The sequence below is a fragment of the Erigeron canadensis genome, chromosome 5 (genome assembly GCF_010389155.1).
Source record: "Erigeron canadensis isolate Cc75 chromosome 5, C_canadensis_v1, whole genome shotgun sequence".
NCBI classification, from domain to species: Eukaryota; Viridiplantae; Streptophyta; class Magnoliopsida; order Asterales; family Asteraceae; genus Erigeron; species Erigeron canadensis.
This window is the reverse complement of record NC_057765.1, coordinates 8,462,504-8,482,385: the sequence shown is the minus strand read 5'-3', so window position 1 is coordinate 8,482,385 and position 19,882 is coordinate 8,462,504. Positions and strand designations below refer to the sequence as shown.

The 19,882-nt window shown below is 36.1% G+C and overlaps 1 protein-coding gene and 1 pseudogene across 1 annotated transcript; both read left to right on the top strand.

Moving 5' to 3' along the window:
- Nucleotides 1-437: 437 nt before the first annotated feature.
- On the top strand, nt 438-11,603 carry LOC122601124 (annotated as a pseudogene).
- A 2,275-nt stretch (nt 11,604-13,878) lies between these two features.
- LOC122601123 lies at nt 13,879-17,200 on the top strand. Its single transcript, XM_043773894.1, has 4 exons — nt 13,879-14,450; nt 14,577-15,572; nt 15,655-15,999; nt 16,438-17,200. The coding sequence occupies exons 1-4, from the start codon at nt 13,879-13,881 to the stop codon at nt 17,198-17,200; spliced, it is 2,676 nt and encodes an 891-aa protein (XP_043629829.1).
- Nucleotides 17,201-19,882: the final 2,682 nt, after the last annotated feature.

Sequence of the window (19,882 nt, the reverse complement as noted above, 5' to 3'; positions counted from 1 at the left end):
AATTGTAGGTAGATGCAGTAAGAGTGGAATTGAATGTCATGTCTTTTAGTTATGTCGACATTGTAATTGTCAAGACCGTCTGGCCATAAAAAGGCGATTTTGGTGCATCGGTGGAGAACACCCAAATGTATAACAGGAGATTAGTTGCTAATCTTAGGTTGATGGTAGGAACTCCATTGATGCCCATGAAGTCAATGGATACCTAGTTATATGCTTTGTATGATGAGGGTTCGACGTCAACAAATTCTTTTTCTTTTTTCCATGTTGATTCAACCCCGATATACGATATCGGGTTCATCTCCACCACCACCCCTTATAGAAGTCCCCATGGCTCTTCAAGTGCTACAAACAATGTGTACTTGATTGTTGCCATTTTAGCTGTTATCGTATCGGTTATTACATTGTTGACGAAATTGATTGGGTTGTGTCATTGTGAAATGAAACTTGGTTTGCATGCCAAAGATCCACCCAGTGTTGATGTTTCCATCTCTCTCTAACAATCATAACTCTATCCACATTATTATATTTAACACCCAAACACATTCACCATATTTCTAAGTATTTTCTTTTAAGCTACAAAGATTTCAATCATTTTTTCTAAGGTTTTATTATTGAAAAAAAATATTTTATAAAAGGCCTTTTTGAAATAAGTTTTTGATTAAAACAAATACTTTTAAAACCTCAAGTTAACTATCTAGGTTTTGTTTTTATCTATTCATAGTTAAAATATGTATTCCATATAATAGATGTTTTCTAATGAAAGGTTTTGTTAGTTGTTGCAAAAAACAATTTGAATACCCACCTACCTACCCCTCTCTCAATATAACACAAATTATTTCAAAAACACCACCTATTAGGCTAGTAGTCAACCAAAACCAAACACTCAGCACCTACTATTTTCTTTTAGTTTGGTAATTTTCTAGAAGTTTAACATATTTAACCTTTATAAACAATAACCCTCTGCTTTCTTAAAAGATTACTGAATATAGCTATGTTTCCCTCCATTTCTACAACTACTTAATATAACCATTCTGCCTCTATTTAAACAGGGCATAAGCTCCAGGTTTAATCACATCATTCTAACTAACAATAAAATCCTCTAATCAGGGTCATGTTCACCACCATGTTCTACTCAATGATATTCTTCTTCTACATGGTAGCCATTGCAACTAAGTTAAATAATGAATATTTTTATGTGTTTTTATCAAAATAAACATATACTGTAGATTATAAAACTCTTATGTTTACCTTCATTTTCTCAGGATGCCAATCGTTTGTGGGAGTAAATTACGGGATAGTACCTGAGAACCTCCCAGTCCCACAACCATCAGCCATTGTATAACTTCTACAATCAACATCGATTGGGAAACTCGATCTTAATGGAGCAGACCAATCGATCTTAAACGCGTTACCCAACAAAAATATTGAAGTAACCATTAGGCGAAGAAGAGTTGCACGAAGGAAATCTCAGACTTAAAACCCAATTGTTACCTTCAATGCAAAACCATCGATCGACAATTATTGAATCCTTGTTAGATGGAAAAGTTAGGGTCTCCACCGTTCATTTATATATGGTGTTGGGACAAATTGAGCCTCTGTCAATTGCAAGATTTGATGAAACTTTTGTTGATACGTTGAAAGGTTTGCTGGACTTCAATAAAGCAAATGGTTCGCCTTTTATGCTCAACTCATACCCATTCTTAGCTTACCAGACTGGAGCTACAATCGACAATCTGACAGTCTGTTTGTTCGACTAGAATCCTGGCAGAGCAGATGAACGAGCCAATATCTCTTATTACAATATGTTTGATAGGAAAACGCCCAGACATATAGTGACAAATTGGTTACTCATCTCAGATTAATGGTTGGAACTCCATTGATGCTCAGGCAGTCAATGGAAACCTACTTATTTGCTTTATACGATGAGGGTTTGACGCCGAGAAAATCGTTTTGTATCTTCTATGTTTGATTTAACCCCGATATATGATATGAGGCTCTCCACCACCACCCCTTATACAAGTCTCCATGGCTCTTCAACTGCTTCAAAAAATACATACTTGATTGTTGCCATTTTAGCCATTGTCTTAACGTTTATTAAATTGTTAGATATCCACCCATTGATGATATTTCTTATTTTAAAAGTTTTGGCCTTCGTATATTTTCTATGGCATTAACTCGGACCCTGTCAAATTTTAAGATTTTGTTATTAGGGATTGTTGTGAATTAAGGAAATGAACAAAAAAAGACTGATGATAAGAGATGAGTGGGGGTTTTTATGTGAGTATTGAGATTATAACATAGATAAAAAAATATGTTTTCCTTCTATTTTCTTTCCTTTTCACTTTTTTTTTTAATTTTTTGGTTAGGGTTTCTATGTGAGTATTGAGATTATAACATAGATAAAAAAAATATTTTCCATTCTATTTTCTTTCCTTTTCACTTTTTTTTAATATTTTTTTTTCATTTTCTATTTTTCAAGCTTTTTTGTGATAAAAACCCATAAAAATGTTTTTTTTTTCTTTTATAATAAATAAACTTTTACTTTTTCAGCCAGTGCATTTGAGATAAAAGATTACTTAATATAGGCGTATTGCCTCCATTAATACGATTACTCAATATATATATTTTTCCTTTTTGCCTCCATTAATACGATTACTCAATATATACATTACTAAATAAACTGGAAGACCTTTTTGACTAGCTTTTTGTATCATAAAGATGCATAATAGAATATTTTACTGTTCTATTAGTATGAATATGGTAATAATCGATTTTGAACGCGTTATCCAACACCAACATTGAAGTAACCGTATGAGTCACAAACAACGACATCCCACAAATGGCTACTGACCCAACCTACGCTAGATATATTATGGGTCATGGCCAACGTAATTCCATACCCGTCAACCAAAATCATCCTGATTACCTTAAACAATGTAGTGTTGCACTCTGGTAATTCCTAACTTATAACACAACTGTTACCCACTATGAAAAACCTTCAATCCGCAATCAATGAATTCTCATTAGGTGGAAAAGTGAGGGTCTCCACCGTTCATTCAATAACGGTGTTGGGAGCAATCGAGCCGAAGTCAGCTGCCAGATTTGATGAAACTCTTGCCAATACATTGAAAGGTTTGCTAGAGTTCAGCAAAGCAGACGGTTCGCCTTTCATGATAAAATCATATCATTTTTGGCTTACCAGTCTGAAGCTACACCCAGCAATCTGGCATTCTGTTTGTTCGATTCTCTTATCAAAACATGTTTGATACTCATGTATGTGTGTATGTGTATGTGTGTGTGTTATAGATATAGGGGTATATGTCTAATTGGTCGGGGAAACACCGCCGCCGGAAATTCTAATTTGCTTAATCCTAACCGATATAGATGTTGGAGGTCTTGAGGTTGAAGACAAAGGAAAGTGACAAAAAGTGTTTTTGATTTATTTAAAATCTTTCGTTCTAGCCCCTTGACTATTGTTATTTTACAGAAAAAATATAATAACTTTTTACAACTTTGGTTTTACAGCTTGACTTATAATATAAGAAAAAAATATTTTGTATAAAATTGAAATTTATTTGTTGTTTTAATAATTGATGTTTTATAATTGCCAATATTTATACATCCTCATTTATTCCAAGACGAAGCAAGAGCATGAAGTGCACTTGAGGAAAGCATTAGAACTTCTGAGAGCTGAAAAGTTGTACGGGAAGTTTTCAAAATGTGAATTTTGGTTGGAGGAAGTAAAGTTTTTGGGCCATGTAGTTGACAAGGATGGAATCAAGGTCGACCCCAGTAAAATAGAAGCAGTAGAGAATTGGAGAAGGCCAGAGACACCGACAGAGATCAGACAGTTTCTCGGTTTAGCAGGCTACTACCGACGATTTATCGAGAACTTCTCAAAGATCGCACAACCTCTTACACTGTTGACGCATAAAGATAGAAGTTTCGAATGGGGAGAGAAACAAGAAGAAGCTTTCAGAATCTTGAAAGAGAAGTTATGTAATGCACCAGTCTTAAGTCTTCCTAAAGGGACCGATGATTTTATCGTTTATTGCGACGCGTCGGGTCAAGGCTTAGGATGTGTGCTGATGCAGCGAGGCAAGGTCATTGCATATGCCTCACGTCAACTGAAGATTCACGAAAAGAATTATACGACACACGATTTGGAGTTGGGAGCTATCATTTTTGCACTCAAGTGTTGGAGACATTATCTATACGGGACAAAGAGTGTGATCTACACTGACCATAAGAGCCTTCAGCATATCTTCACTCAGAAAGACCTTAATATGCGCCAGCGACGATGGCTAGAGTTGTTTAGCGACTACGATTGTGAGATTCGATATCATCCCGGAAAGGCAAATGTAGTAGCAGACGCCTTGAGTAGGAAGGAGAGAGTTAGACCAAGACGAATTAGAGCCATGAGCATTACCGTGCACAACAGTCTGAAGGATAGGGTTATTGGGGCACAAGTAGAAGCAAACAAGAAAGAGAACATCGATAAAGAAGGGCTTGGAGGTATGATAGAACGGTTTACTCAAGGAAATGATGGAGGACTGTACTTTTGTGATCGGATGTGGATACCACTGTACGGAGGACTAAGGAAACTGATAATGGATGAAACGCACAAGGCAGGGTACTCTATACACCCGGGGATAGATAAGATGTATCAAGACTTGCGAGATTTATTTTGGTGGCCAGGGATGAAGAGCGATGTGGCAGTTTACGTGAGCAAGTGTCTAACGTGTCTGAGAGTTAAAGCAGAACATAAGAAGCCAGGAGGACTACTAACACAACCAGAGCTTCCCAGCTGGAAGTGGGAGAAGATCACTATGGATTTTGTCACGAAGTTACCAAGAACGAGTAATGGTAAAGATGCTATATGGGTGGTGATAGATCAACTGACCAAGTCAACGCATTTCATACCTATACGTGAAGATTATTCTATGGAGCAGTATGCACGTCTGTATCTTAAAGAGATTGTAGCTAAACACGGTGTCCCTGTATCAATCATTAGTGATAGGGATAGTCGATTTACCTCAGGATTTTGGAGATCATTACAACGAGCTTTGGGAACGCGAATCGATATGAGCACAGCCTACCATCCGCAGTCAGACGGATAGAGTGAGAGAACGATTCAAACACTCGAAGACATGCTAAGAGCCTGTGTCATAGACTTTGGAGGAAGTTGGGACACTCATCTCCCATTAGTCGAATTCTCGTATAACAACAGTTATCACGCAAGTATCGGGTGTCCACCTTATGAGGTTTTGTACGGAAGGAAATGTCGATCTCCACTTGCATGGCACGAAGTTGGAGACAGGCAACTAATAGGTCCAGAGATCATCCTCGAAACTACTGAAAGAGTCGCTCAAATTAAGGAGAATCTACTGAAAGCAAGAGACAGACAAAAGAAATATGCAGACAACCGAAGAAAACCCCTAGAGTTTTAGGTGGGTGATCGAGTAATGCTTAAAGTTTCGCCATGGAAGGGCGTGGTGAGATTCATAAAGAGAGGGAAACTAGCTCCAAGATATGTTGGACCGTTTGAGATCGTAGAGCGCATTGGTGCAGTAGCCTACCATTTGAAACTTCCCCAAGAACTAAGTAACGTACACGATGTCTTCCACGTATCAAACCTCAAGAAGTGCCTAGCCGATGAAACAACATATGTTCCTTTGAATGAGATACGAGTAGACAGTAACCTAACCTTCAAGGAAGAACCCGTGGAAATTCTAGAACGAATAGTCAGAAAGCTCAAGAGACATAAGTATACTATGGTGAAAGTTCGTTGGAACTCCCGTAGAGGCCCAGAATTCACTTGGGAACAAGAAGATCAGATGAAGCTTAAGTATCCGCATCTATTCGCTTAACGTATTATCCTAGTCTAGCAAGTAAACTTAAGGACTTAGTTCCTAACTTGATACTTGATGCTTATTATGCAATATGATATTTGGAAAACTCAATGTGAAGCATGCTACTTGTTACTCTTGATGCAAATACACTTAGCACTAAACATGCAATCTAATACTTGTAAACTTGGTGTGCAAGCGAAGCATGAAACATGATGCGTAAATTCGAATTTCGGGACGCAATTCCTTTAAATGGGGGAGAATGTAACAACCGCCTTAGAAATAATTTAAATAAATCCATGATATGTTCTAGTTTCGAATATGTGCTCACATGAAGGTCTATTCAATCTTAAATCTTAAATTATAAGACGAGTCTATGGTCTATTGTGATAAGAATATTAGGTTTCAAGTCGTAAGCGATTGTATTCAAGAAATTCTAGTCCGAAAATGTTTCATTTAGACCCTACATTTATTAAAATCATTAATTAAGGGAAAACTATAAAAGGATTAGAAAACCCCATTTTCCATTTCTTCACCATTTTCTCCCCATCTTACCTCTCTCTCTCTCTCTCTAAAAACACACACATACATTCACCATCTTCACCCACAAAATTCATCATTTGATTTTGAGTTGTTAAACCAAGATTTCTTGCATTTTTAGCTTCCTTGTGATAATCAAAACATATTTCTAGTATCGATTTTCAGGTAACAACAACAAATTTTGAGATTTTCATCAAAATAAAAGTTTACTTTTCAAGTGTATGTTCTTGATGATTTGGTCCATTTTTGGTGTAAAAATCGTGTTAAAAGTTAGTGGGTTTGTGTCTAAAAGTGTTTAGTAACCTATTCGTGATCAAATTTGGGTCGTAAACATGTTTTAATCTTCAAAACCCTCGTTTTTGTTAGAACAGTCCCAAATTCGTCCTAAAAACACTTAAAACAAATTTAGCATCCTAGAAACGAATTTAAGTCTTCCAAAACGAAATTAATCCTCAAAACGAACTTAGCAAATGAATTTAGCTCCAAACGAAGATAGCCAAACTTACGAAATTAAGTGTCAAATTCGTTTAGCCAGACCTTGCGAATTTAGCCCTCAAACGAACTTAATCTCCAAACAAACTTAAGTCCTCAAACAAATTTAATCCTATTTTCGTTCAAGCATACCTTACGAACTTAAAGCTATTTTCGTTCAACTACACCTTACGAATTTAATCTTCGTTCAGCTACACTTTACGAATTTAAACCCTATTTTCGTTAGTTGTAAAAAAATCAGATTTTATACTTAGTTGTAATCCAAGTCTATCATGTACAAGGAAACCCTAATTAAGGTATAATTAAGACATATTCGATCTTGTTTATCAAAGTGTGAGTTCCAAAGACGTTCATTACAAGTCTAGTGTATGAAAAACACTTTTGAGTCAAACATTTAAAGATCTTTAGTGAACCAAATCATCAGTACATCAAGGACACTTAGTGAATAAATAATCACGAGAACTAATACATGTATCCATCTATGCTCAATGGTTTGTGATTAGGTTGACATCAAGACATACTTGGATTCGAGTAGATATATTTTACTATATCTGTGCTTATACTCTGTGCTCGTAGAACTATGTTGTAGCAGATCACTGTGAGTCTTCGTAGCCCCTTTTTCTTTACTTATTTTGGGGTGAAAGGAATACTACTTATGCTTTTATACATGCCATAACTACTTTTACTACTCTTTGGCTTTTTACATATTAGCCGGTCCTATTGAGGATTGTGTGTGCTCTATTGATACTATTAGCCGGTCCTATTGAGGATTGTGTGTGCTCTATTGATACTATTAGCCAGTCCTATTGAGGATTGTGTGTGCTCTATTGGTACTATTAGCCGGTCCTATCGAGGATTGTGTGTGCTCGCTTACTTATGTGCAAGTTGGTCACTAGCCACTACATACTACTTTATACTTGAGATCTATTGACGGCATAAAATGCTTTTATACTACTTGTTTATACTCAAACTTACGAACTCACCAACCTTTGTGTTGACTCTTTTAAGTATTCCTTTCAGGTAATCAGGCTAATCGTGGCTAGGAGTGGTAGCATGGGACTATTAGCAGACTTCAGGATTTAGGGTTGGAGTTTGCATGCTTGTACTTTGTGGTTGGTGGCAATATGCCCAATTGTATCCCCTGCGTGGGAACTTTTCGTACTTGATTTGATCATCTTTGTTGAACTTGTGTGTAATAACTACTACTATGCTTGTTCGGTTATGAAATTGACTATTTATGTTTATTCTAAGCACACATTTAGCATTCCTATGTAACATCCATGTGCGCGTGAGCTTTAACTTACATCCCGAGTTTTCCGCCGCTGTCGGGGTGTTACAGTAGATGAGTGGAGGTTTTTATGTGAGTATTGAGATTATAACATTGATAAAAAATATATTTTCCTTCTATTTTCTTTCCTTTTCGCTTTTTTTTAATTTTTTGGTGGGGGTTTCTATGTGAGTATTGAGATTATAACATAGATAAAAAAAATATTTTCCTTCTATTTTCTTTCCTTTCTTTCCTTTTCACTTTCTTTTAATATTTTTTTTCCTTTTCTATTTTTCAAGCTTTTTTGTGATAAAAACCCATAAAAATGTTTTTTTTTCTTTTATAATAAATAAACTTTTACTTTTTCAGCCAGTGCATTTGAGATAAAAGATTACTTAATATAGGCGTATTGCCTCCATTAATACGATTACTCAATATATATATTTTTCCTTTTTCCCTCCATTAATACGATTACTCAATATATACATTACTAAATAAACTGGAAGACCTTTTTGACTAGCTTTCTGTATCATAAAGATGCATAATCGAATATTTTATGTTCTATTAGTATGCATATGGTAATAATCGATTTTGAACGCGTTATCGAACACCAACATTGAAGTAACCGTATGAGTCACAAACAACGACATCCCACAAATGGCTACTGACCCAGCCTACGCCAGATTATGGGTCATGGCCAACGTAATTCCATACCCGTCAACCAAAATCATCCTGATTACCCTAGACAATGAAGTGTTGCACTCTGGTAATTCCTAACTTATGACACAACTGTTACCCACTATACAAAACCTTCAATTCGCAATCAATGAATCCTCATTAGGTGGAAAAGTAAGGGTCTCCACCATTCATTCAATGACGGTGTTGGGAGCAATTGAGCCAAAGTCAGCTGCCAGATTTGATGAAACTGTTGCCGATACATTGAAAGGTTTGTTGGAGTTCAGCAAAGCAGACGGTTCGCCTTTCATGAAGCTACACCCAGCAATCTGGCATTCTGTTAGTTCGATTCTTTTATCAAAACTTGTTTGATACTCATGTATGTGTGTGTGTGTTTGTGTGTGTGTTATAGATATAGGGGTATATGTCTAATTGGTCGGGGAAACACCGCCGCCGGAAATTCTAATTGGCTTAATCTTAACCGATATAGATGTTGCAGGTCTTGAGGTTGAAGACAAAGGAAAGTGACAAAAAGTGTTTTTGATTTATTTAAAATCTTTCATTCTAGCCCCTTGACTATTGTTATTTTACAGAAAAAATATAATAACTTTTTACCACTTTGGTTTTACACCTTGACTTATAATATAAGAAAAAAATATTTTGTATAAACTTGAAATTTGTTTGTTGTTTTAATAATTGATGTTTTATAATTCCCAATATTATTTAAAAGAGTAAATAATTTAAAATAATGTTTCATATAATTTATAATTTATACTTCTCAAAAGGAATGATAAAATTTAAAATTGTAGGTAGATGCAGTAAGAGAGGAATTGAATGTCATGTTATTTAGTGATGTCGACATCGTAGTTGTCGAGACCGTCTGGCCATAAAAAGGCGATTTTGGTGCATCGGTGGAGAACGCCCTAATGTATAACAGGAGATTAGTTGCTAATCTTAGGTTGATGGTAGGAACTCCATTGATGTCCATGAAGTCAATGGATACCTACTTATATGCTTTGTAAGATGAGGGTTCGACGTCGGGAAATTCTTTTGGTTTTTTCCATATTGATTCAACCCCGATATACGATATCGGGTTCATCTCCACCACCACCCCTTATAGAAATCCCCATGACTCTTCAAGTGCTACAAACAATGTGTACTTGATTGTTGCCATTTTAGCTGTTATCGTATCGGTTATTACATTGTTGACGAAATTGATTGGGTTGTGTCATTGTGAAATGAAACCTGGTTTGCATGCTGAAGATCCACCCAGTGTTAATGTTTCCATCTCTCTCTAACAATCATAACTTTATCCACATTATTATATCTAACACCCAAACGTATTCACCATATTTTTAAGTATTTTCTTTTAAGCTAAAAAGATTTCAATCATTTTTTCTAAGGTTTTATTATTGAAAAAAAAAAAATTTATAAAAGGCCTTTTTAAAATAAGTTTTTGATAAAAAAAAAAATACTTTTAAAACCTCATTTTGACTATCTAAGTTTTTTTATCTATTCATAATTAAAATATGTATTCCATATAATAGATGTTTTCTAATGAAAGGTTTTGTTAGTTGTTGCAAAAAACAATTTGAACACCCACCTACCTACCCCTCTCTCAATATAACACAAATTATTTCAAAAACACCAGGTTTTTGCATACATATTGAATAAATCTGATAGTAATGCTAGATCTTTCATAGAATTTAAGGACCAGTTCTAATCATTATTGAAAAGCAGCCATTCTAAGCCATATATCTGAACATGTTTCTCACAAAAATATTGTATAAATTAAGTTCATATTGAAGGAAACCTTGATACTTTGTGCCTAACGATATATCCTTTATTGTAATCACTGAACAAAACAGTTATATTACGATTAAGCAGGCTTAAAGGCTAAAGTATCCTCACTTCTAATCGTCTTACAGCATCAACTTAAATTTCTATCTTATTCATTTTGATTTTCTGATTTTTCAAATTTTTATGGTTTTTATGACACTAACTTTATACAGACTTTAACTATTTACTCTTTTTGTATTTTTATAACTCTAGCTATTTACAGACACAGACTAAGACATAAACATACAAAATTAGTACTTTGAGAGATTTAATACGAATCAGTATTCTTCATACCATTGAGAATAATCAGCTTCTCAAAACGAGTCTTATCAAATGCTTTAGTATACAAATCAGCTAAATTATCATCAGTTATAACCTTTTCCAAATGAATTAACTTCTTTTGGGCACAGTCACGTTAGAAATGATGACGAATATCAATATGCTTTGTGACCTTATGCATGAAAGGATTATTTCAGTTAATAAAGCTGTGAGACAAATTTATGCAGAATCTGCTGAAGAAGTTCTGGGTACCAATGTGGCAGCCACTAACACTACCAATTCTGATAAAATGGCGATTGTGAGTCAGTGAAGAAAAAGAAAGTGAAGTTCCCCCTGATGTTGCTGTAGGGGAAATTGAGAAGGTTGAAAATGATGAAGCTCCCCCTGCTGGTGCTGAGGGGGAGATTGAAATGGAAATAAATGTTGAAGCTCCGCCAGCAAGTATTGAGGGGGAGAAACAAATGGTGATTGCTAATGCTCCTCAGTTTGAAATGTTTGAAGACATTGGAGAGGAGTTTGACCCCAAGGTACTTAGAGCAGAAGGGGAGGCCAGGTTCGCCGAAGAAATGGCCACTGACAGATCCGGGGAAGTTCTACCAATTTTTCATCAGCGCTTCCTTGGAACTGCAGTCATTGCTCCTATGACTGAATCTCAAAGATAGCACCTTGCTCGCATCCAGCATAAGAGACCCTTTTCTTCTCTTTCCGCTGATCAACTATCCATCACATCCCCAGCAGGTCATCAACATCAAATGATTGATATACTTGCCTTGATTACTGAGGGAAAAACTCAAGATGAAGCGATCAAGGAGTTGGATAGGATCAAGGAGAATCAAAAAATTAAAGAAAGAATCTGGAGTATATCAAGCAGCTTCCTTTCCTTGAAAAGGATCAGTTAGATGGTGAGCAGAGCATGATGCTGAGAACGGGTGGTGCTGAAGCAGTATATAGGCAGAAGCATGCTGAAGTGGAGAAAAGGCGAAATCGTTAAATTATATGAAGGATAGGAAAAGGCCACAAAAGAACATTGTTGCTCAAGCCTTTCGTGCTGCAATGTCTAAAGACCAACATGAGAATCTTGAGGGAGGGAGCTAACAAACCTATCAACCTTGAAGGGGTTATGTTGAGTCCCAATGACAAATGTAAATTTAATGATCACAAATCTGACCCATAAAAACTTAGAAATCTTTTGGTTCTTGTAATCTGATCTAGGTCAGACTAAGCTGACACAGCTTGCGATTTATAACTGACCCAGATCATGCTTCATACTTTGTAATGTAATATGTTATGGAAGCAAGTGTTTTTCAAGCTGCATCAACAAGTACATAGCATTCAATCCAAGTCGAAGAGGAGGATTGAAGATAGAGGACCAAGCTAGTAGTGGAAGACAGTTTGGGACTAGCAGTCAGCTTAGAACACTTAGGCAGATTGGTGCTTTGACAAACAGCCCAATCTGTGTCTGATAATCAAGTGAAGATAACAACCTGAATTGAAGATAAGGATAAATGACGTGACTAGGAAGAATCCTAGGATCCAGGTTGGTGGTTAGATATACATATGTGTGTCCATACTTTTATTGGACGATGAAGAATGTGCAGCTGTGCGTGGGGGACCACAAGTACTTTGAAGGCACGATTGATTATTCCTTGATCGTCCAACAATAGAAGAATACGTGGCTGAAGTGGATACCAAGTGAAGAAGGAGCTTTCGCCTATAAAAGCTACACTCCTTGTATGCATATGTGTGGCATTCTTGAGAATCATTCTTCACACAAGTTTCTCTGCTCTTACACACAGCTTAGTCTGTACGATATCAACTTGGGCTGATTCTCTTGAGCTAGAACTTATTGATTGTTGTTTGTCATTTCATAGGGTTGTTTAGATATCTGTAGGATATATTTATTCCGCAACAACCCAATAATTCTTTGTAAAGAATATTTCTTAATAAAGGATTACATTTGAAAACCATAATCGGTGTTCAAGAATGTTTTATTTCTGCTTTACTGTTTTATTAATTCTTCTTCTTTACTTTCTTTACATTTGAATTAGAGTTACTTAAAACATTTATTTAAAAGGTTGTAAAGTTCAAGAAAAGTTGTATTCACCCCCCCCCCTCTACAACTATCATGTGTACAATATACTTTGGTGTATTGATACACCATGGGACATATCAATTGGTATCAGAGCAGGGGTTAAGAAGTAACTTGACTTGATCCTTGCATATTTTCTTTAAAGCATAATGTCATCTTATATTGATAATGGTTCTTCAACCAGACCACCCATGTTTGACAAAGATGATTTCAGTGGGTGGAAAGGTCGAATGACTTTGTTCCTTGAATCCATCGACAACAGTATGCCTGACATTCTTCAGGATGGTTCTTATGTTCCTACACAAACTCTTGTGGTTGAAGCTGTGGTCAAGGAACATCAACCAACCATTCCTGCCATGGTCAAATCTATTGTTAAGGACAAGGCAGATTGGTCGGATGAGGATAGGAGATTGGAAAACTTGGATGTGAAGGCTAGAAATTTCATTGTCCAAGCTGTGCCCAAAGATATTTACCATTCTATTAAAATGTGTTCAACTGCTAAGAAAATGTGGGGTACATTGACTGTCATGTTTGAGGGTTGCTCTACTTCCATGGAATCCACTATAACTACTTTAACCAGGAAGTATGAGAGGTTCTTCTCTTTGAGAAATGAATCCTTAACAGACACTCATATCCGCTTTAATGCTTTAGTAAACGATTTAGCTGTTGTTGGAATTGTTAAAAAAATTAGTGTTTTTAAAAGTAAATTTCTTGATTCTTTATCACCCAAATGGAACAACTATATTTCATTTGTTAAATTAAGTTCTATTTATGATGATCTTGATCTCCCTGGACTTTTTGGCTTGCTTCATAACCAAGAGTGTTAAGAGGCAGAAAAGTTAATTGATATGGGTGATTCTTATAGTCAGCCTGTTGCTGCACTTGTTGCTTCCATGTCTGAACACCCTAGTTCAATTAGCAATGAGATCGTTCCTTATATCAATGATGATATTCCTGTAATTTCTCATCCTAAATCTGTTTATGCTGAATCTGAATGTGATGAATCTGATGGTGATGAACTAGCTAATGAAGTAGCTATGTTGGCTGAAAGGATCAGAAGGAGATCCTTTAATAAGTTTAAAGGAAAAGGAAAAAGTGGCCAAGCTGATAAAACAAATAAGCCATTTGACATGTCCAAAGTCACTTGTTACAAATGTGGCAAAACTGGACACATGGTTGGAGACTGCAGATCCAAAGAGTCTTCTCAAGCTGTGCCTGCCAAAGGTGGTAGAAGTGAAAAATACTCAAAGATCAAGACTAAATACAAAGCCTTGAAAGCACAAGTAGCTGAGATGACTGAGAAGGTGAACAAAAGTGAGAAGAGTCTGGTAGCCACAGACAGGGCTAAAAGTGCCACTTCATATGATGATGAGCTGTACAAAGATGCCAAGTGTTTCATGGCTAAAGAAGCTACTCTAAAGTTTGCTGAAGATCTTGCCAAAATACAACAGCAATCTGAATCAGCTCACTAGCCGTCTACCAGTCAGACTGCTCAACCTGAGGTAATTTGTTTTTCCAATCTGTCTGATAATGAGAAACTGTCTAGGCTAAATAGACTTGGTGATGAGGTCCTTTTACAAAAACACTTCAATCAAGAACTCAAAAAGGAAATACATGTTTTGAAACTTGATATCAGTTCTAAATTTCACACCATTGAAAAACTTGAGTCTGAAGTTAAAGCACAAAAACAATTAAACTCAATTCTAGTTAAAGAAGCTAAGACTGCAGAAGAAAAGTTTTTAAAAGTTAAACAAATTACTGAATCATGGTGTATTTGTTCCAAAAGAACTGCTAAGTATGTAAATGACCAAATACCTCATCAGATCCAAGCTATTTTTTATGGTGATTATGATAGGACCATAGCCATTGCTGAAGTCTATGCTATGGAGCCTTGTTATCAGCCTCCTTCATCACCCAAAGTCCAAACCAAGGGAAAGAATTATAAACCAATTAAGTTGGTTCAGAAATATGGTATTGGGTTTAGTGATCCTGAAACCATGAGTCAGACCATTACTGAAGCTATGTCTAAAGCTGATAAGGTTGTTGAGTTAAAACCTGAAGAAAGTCTTGACTTGTCCAAGCTGACCATTACCCAATCTATGTCAGATTCAGTGACAAAATCTAACAAGGGTAACTCAAAGAAAAATAAAAGAAAGGTTAGAGAACACAGTGTTCCAAAAGAGAAAACTAAGATTTTAAAGAATGAGGAGTCTAGTTCTCTAGGAAATGAGTCACAAACAAAATCTGAGTATGTTTCAAAAGACACCAAATCTGACTCTGACAAAATGATTTCCAAATATGTTGAGTCCAGAACTGGTGAGGTTTCAAACAACACCAATTTTCTTGAAAATGTGTCCGATCCTGAAATTGTTAATCAAAGAAAATTGAGAGCTGAGTGCAAGAAATCTGAAATAGGCAAAAGCTTTGTTCAAAAGGAAACTCTAAATGTTGCTAAAAAGAACTTTAAATCTGGTAAGGGACAAACCAAGAAACAATGGATTTTCAAATATGATAAGAGTCTAAATTCTGTTGTCCAACCTGAGTCAGACCAGAAGGTCAGCTCTGGTGAACCCATCTTTGGATGGGTTCCCAAAAAAAAACTAATCTCTTATTGAAAAATGCAGGGCAACCTGGCACTTGGACAGTGGGTGTTCCAAGCATATGACCGGATGTAAGTCCCTGCTAAGTAGCTTTAGGATTCACGCTGGTCCTAATGTTACTTTTGGAGATGATTCTCAAGGAAAGACTGGAGGATTTGGTATACTTTCAAATGGTCATAGTGTGAGTCAATTGTGTGATGCTGGTTATGAAGTGAGATTCAGATCTGATAAGGGTATTGTTCTTGATTTGGAAGGAAATGTGGTTCTTATTGCAAAGAGGGATGAATCTTTATATTCTTTTGACATGAGAAATCCAACTGTGACTAGAGATGTTTGCTTCATGTCAAAGACTCAAGATAAGCTGAACTGGTTGTGGCATTAAAGGTTGTCTCATATGAATTTCAAGGGCATTAACAAGCTATGTAAGAAAGAGTCGGTGTCTGGTCTTCCTGTAATTAATTATGAGAAAGACAGGTTGTGTGGCGCTTGTGAGAAAGGCAAACAACACAAAGCTACTTTGAAGTCTAAAACATGCTCAACCATTGATAATTGTTTGGATCTGCTTCATATGGATCTCTTTGGACCAATTAGTACCCCTTCATTCACTAGAATGAGATACTCTTTGGTCATTGTTGATGAATATTCAAGATACACCTAGATTTTCTTTCTCAAGCACAAGAGTGAAGCTGCTCACAGCATTATCCATTTTATCAAGCAAGCTGAAATTCTTTACAAAAGGCTTGTTAAGCAGTTAAGGAGTGATAATGGTACTGAATTCAAAAATGTCACTATTAACTCTTTCTGCAGTGAAAAGGGAATTTCACAAGTCTACTCAGTTGCCAGAACTCCTCAACAAAATGGTGTTGCAGAAAGATTAAACAGAACTCTTATTGAAGCCGCCAGATCTATAATGGCTCAAAACAATGTTAAGTCTCATTTCTGGACTGAAGCAGTGCATACAGCTTGCTTTACCCAAAATAGATCCCTGATTGTGAAAAGACACCAGAAGACTGCGTATGAACTTCTTAGGGGGAGAAAACCAGAAATTGGTTTCCTAAGAATGTTTGGAAGTCCTTGCTACATTCTAAATCAGAAAGACCATCTTGGAAAGTTTGATGAAAAAGCAGATGAAGGTATCCTACTTGGATATGCAACAATGATGAAAGCCTACATAGTTTACAACAAGAGAATAAGAACAATTGAAAACTCTGTAAATGTAAGCATAGAAGACGGTTGCTCTAAGCCTGATAGTTCTCCTCTTGAAGATGAAGACTTTGATTTTGAAAAACTGGCTATACCTGAGAATGAGCCTCCAACAAATCCTCCAGTTGGAGCTAATGGTGCTCAAACTCAGGGGGAGCAACTCATTGAAGAAGAAGAAGAAGTTCCAATCTTTGAAGATGCTCAAGCTGATCTTACTCCTACTGAAGACACTAATCTTGTTCCATCAAATGTTGGTCAAGCTGGCTCAGATTCTACATCTATAGTCCATGCAGATCATGCTGGACCTTCCAATCTGAATCAGCATACAGTCTCAGTTGTGAGTAATCCAACTCATATGACAAAATAGACAAGAAGTCATCCAATTAACCAAATTAATGGTGATCCCCTTACTAGTGTAAAAACAAGAACAAAAGCAACAGGCAACTTTTGCATGTTTGTTAATTTTGTGAGTAAGGTTGAGCCAACTGAGGTTAGTGAAGCCCTGGCAGATCCATCTTGGGTTAATGCAATGCAAGATGAACTCACACAGTTTGAAAGAAACAAGGTTTGGGAACTTGTTCCAAGACCTCATCACAAAACTATAATAGGAACCAAGTGGGTATACAGAAATAAAATGGATGAAAGGGGAGTTGTGACCAGAAACAAAGCAAGATTGGTAGCTCTTGGTTACGGACAAGAGGATGGAATTGATTATGATGAGACTTTTGCACCTGTAGCAAGATTAGAAGCAATCAGTTTGGCTTTCTCTGCATACAAAGGTTTCAAGGTATATCAAATGGATGTGAAGAGTACGTACATTTCTTAATGGGAAATTGGAAGAAGAAGTCTATGTTGAACAACCTCCGGGTTTTGAAAGTTCAAAGTTTCCTGGCCATGTATTTAAGCTTGACAAGGCTCTCTATGGCTTGAAACAAGCTCCAAGAGCATGGTATGATACTTTGTCTAAATTTCTTTTGGCTAACAAGTCTAAAAGAGGTAATGTTGACAAGAGTTTGTTTGTGAGAAAGTATAATGGTGATATTCTGCTTGTACAAATTTATGTAGATGATATTATATTTGGATCTAGTAATGAAAGACTGTGCAAAAAGTTTTCTAAATTAATGTCTAAGAAGTATGAAATGAGCATGATGGGAGAATTAAACTATTTTCTGGGTTTACAAGTTAAGCAGACTAAAAGGGGAAATTTTATAAACCAAGGAAAATATGTTAAAGATCTCTTAAATAAATTTGGTTTTAGTGATTTCTCACCTATGAAAACTCCTATGGGAATTGGTGATAAGCTGGGTGAAGATAAAAATGGCAAATCTGTTGACACCACAGCTTATAGGGGTATGATAGGATCCTTACTTTACTTGACTGCTAGTAGACCAGATATTATGTTTGCTACATGTCTTTGTGCAAGATATCAAGCTAGTCCTAAGGAATCACATCTTAAGCCTGTAAAAAGAATCTTTAGATACCTTAAAGGTAGTCCCAATCTGGGTCTTTGGTATCCCAAAGACTCAGGATTTGATCTAATTGGCTATTCAGATTCTGACTTTGCAGGCTATAAGATTGATAGAAAAAGTACGTCAGGAGCTTGTCAATTGCTAGGAAATAGACTTGTAAGCTGGTCCAGCAAAAAGCAGCATTCAGTTTCTATCTCAACTGCAGAAGCTCAGTATGTTGCTGCAGGAAGCTGTTGCTCACAAATCCTTTGGATGCAATATCAGCTTCAAGACTACAGTGTCACTGTATCAAAAACTCTAATCTTTTGTGACAGTACTAGTGTCATAGCAATCTCAAACAATCCTGTACTTTATTCAAGGACCAAGCACATTGATATACGATATCATTTCATAAGGTATCACGTGATGAAAGAAGATGTTGAATTCCACTTCATTCCAACTGATAATCAACTTGCTGACTTGTTTACAAAGTCATTGGGTGAATCAAGGTTCAACTATCTCATAAGTAAGCTAGCTATGCTTAATATGTAAAAGGCAGTGAACTAAGTAATAACAAATCTGACCCCTTTAAATTTTCTCAAATTTGTGGGCAAGCTGTGTCTGACATAGACTACCTTTCTATACTTGGTAATCTATCAAGTAAAAATGAGTAAGCTGAGTCTAACCCAGCTTCGTGGTTATTTTGTTATTAAATATCTCAGTGCTTTTTATTACTTATATTATTTTATTTATTTTATTTGTTGATCCTCTTGAAGAGTGACACGTGTGGGAGTTATAGCTGGTTACTGAAAAAGTAGCCCCACTTTGTGTTCATCCTCCAATCATATTCTTTCTCTCGCTTACCTCTTCAAACGGTTAATTCAAATAAGGTATATATTATCAGATTAACCAAAAATCCCAAGTCACTCCATATTATTCAAGATCAATCTCTTTTCTCTCTAATATGAAAAACTGTTTTATTGTTTTAAAAAAAAAATTTCCTTCAAAAATCTTTTAGTTTATATTTTAATAACATCTTATTTTAAAATGGCATCTTCATCTAACTCTGCTAATAATAACAATCAATCTAATTCTTCAACTGAATCTGAGGTTCCATACCCAGCTCCAGTAAGCGCTAATAAGCTTTCACGTTATGTGTTGGGTAGTGATGTGGTAGTAGTTCCGGCTAATCTTGATACTGGTAAAATCAAGATTGGCAGTCTGGTATATGCCAATCTTAATCCTCCTTCTTAGGCAAGGTTATGATGATATTGTGGCATTTTTGTGGTATCATCCCTTTGGCAAGGTGATGATTGAAAAACCAGACTGGGTGTTTCAAGATCTCCTGTGTGAATTTTGGGCGAGCTGTTTTGTAGGACAGAACAAGAAAGGTCATACTGCAATCTTTGGAACCATCCTCAATGGTAAGAAAAAGGTATATATTTCTTTAGAGAGGATTAGGTCTGCTTTTGAGTTGTCATATATGTCTGATGATGATTATGAAATTGTTGCTACACATACTGAAGCCAAAAACATTTTACAAAAAGTTGAATATATTGGTCCTCTGGCTTCAGTAATAAAAATGAAATACTTAACTGGTA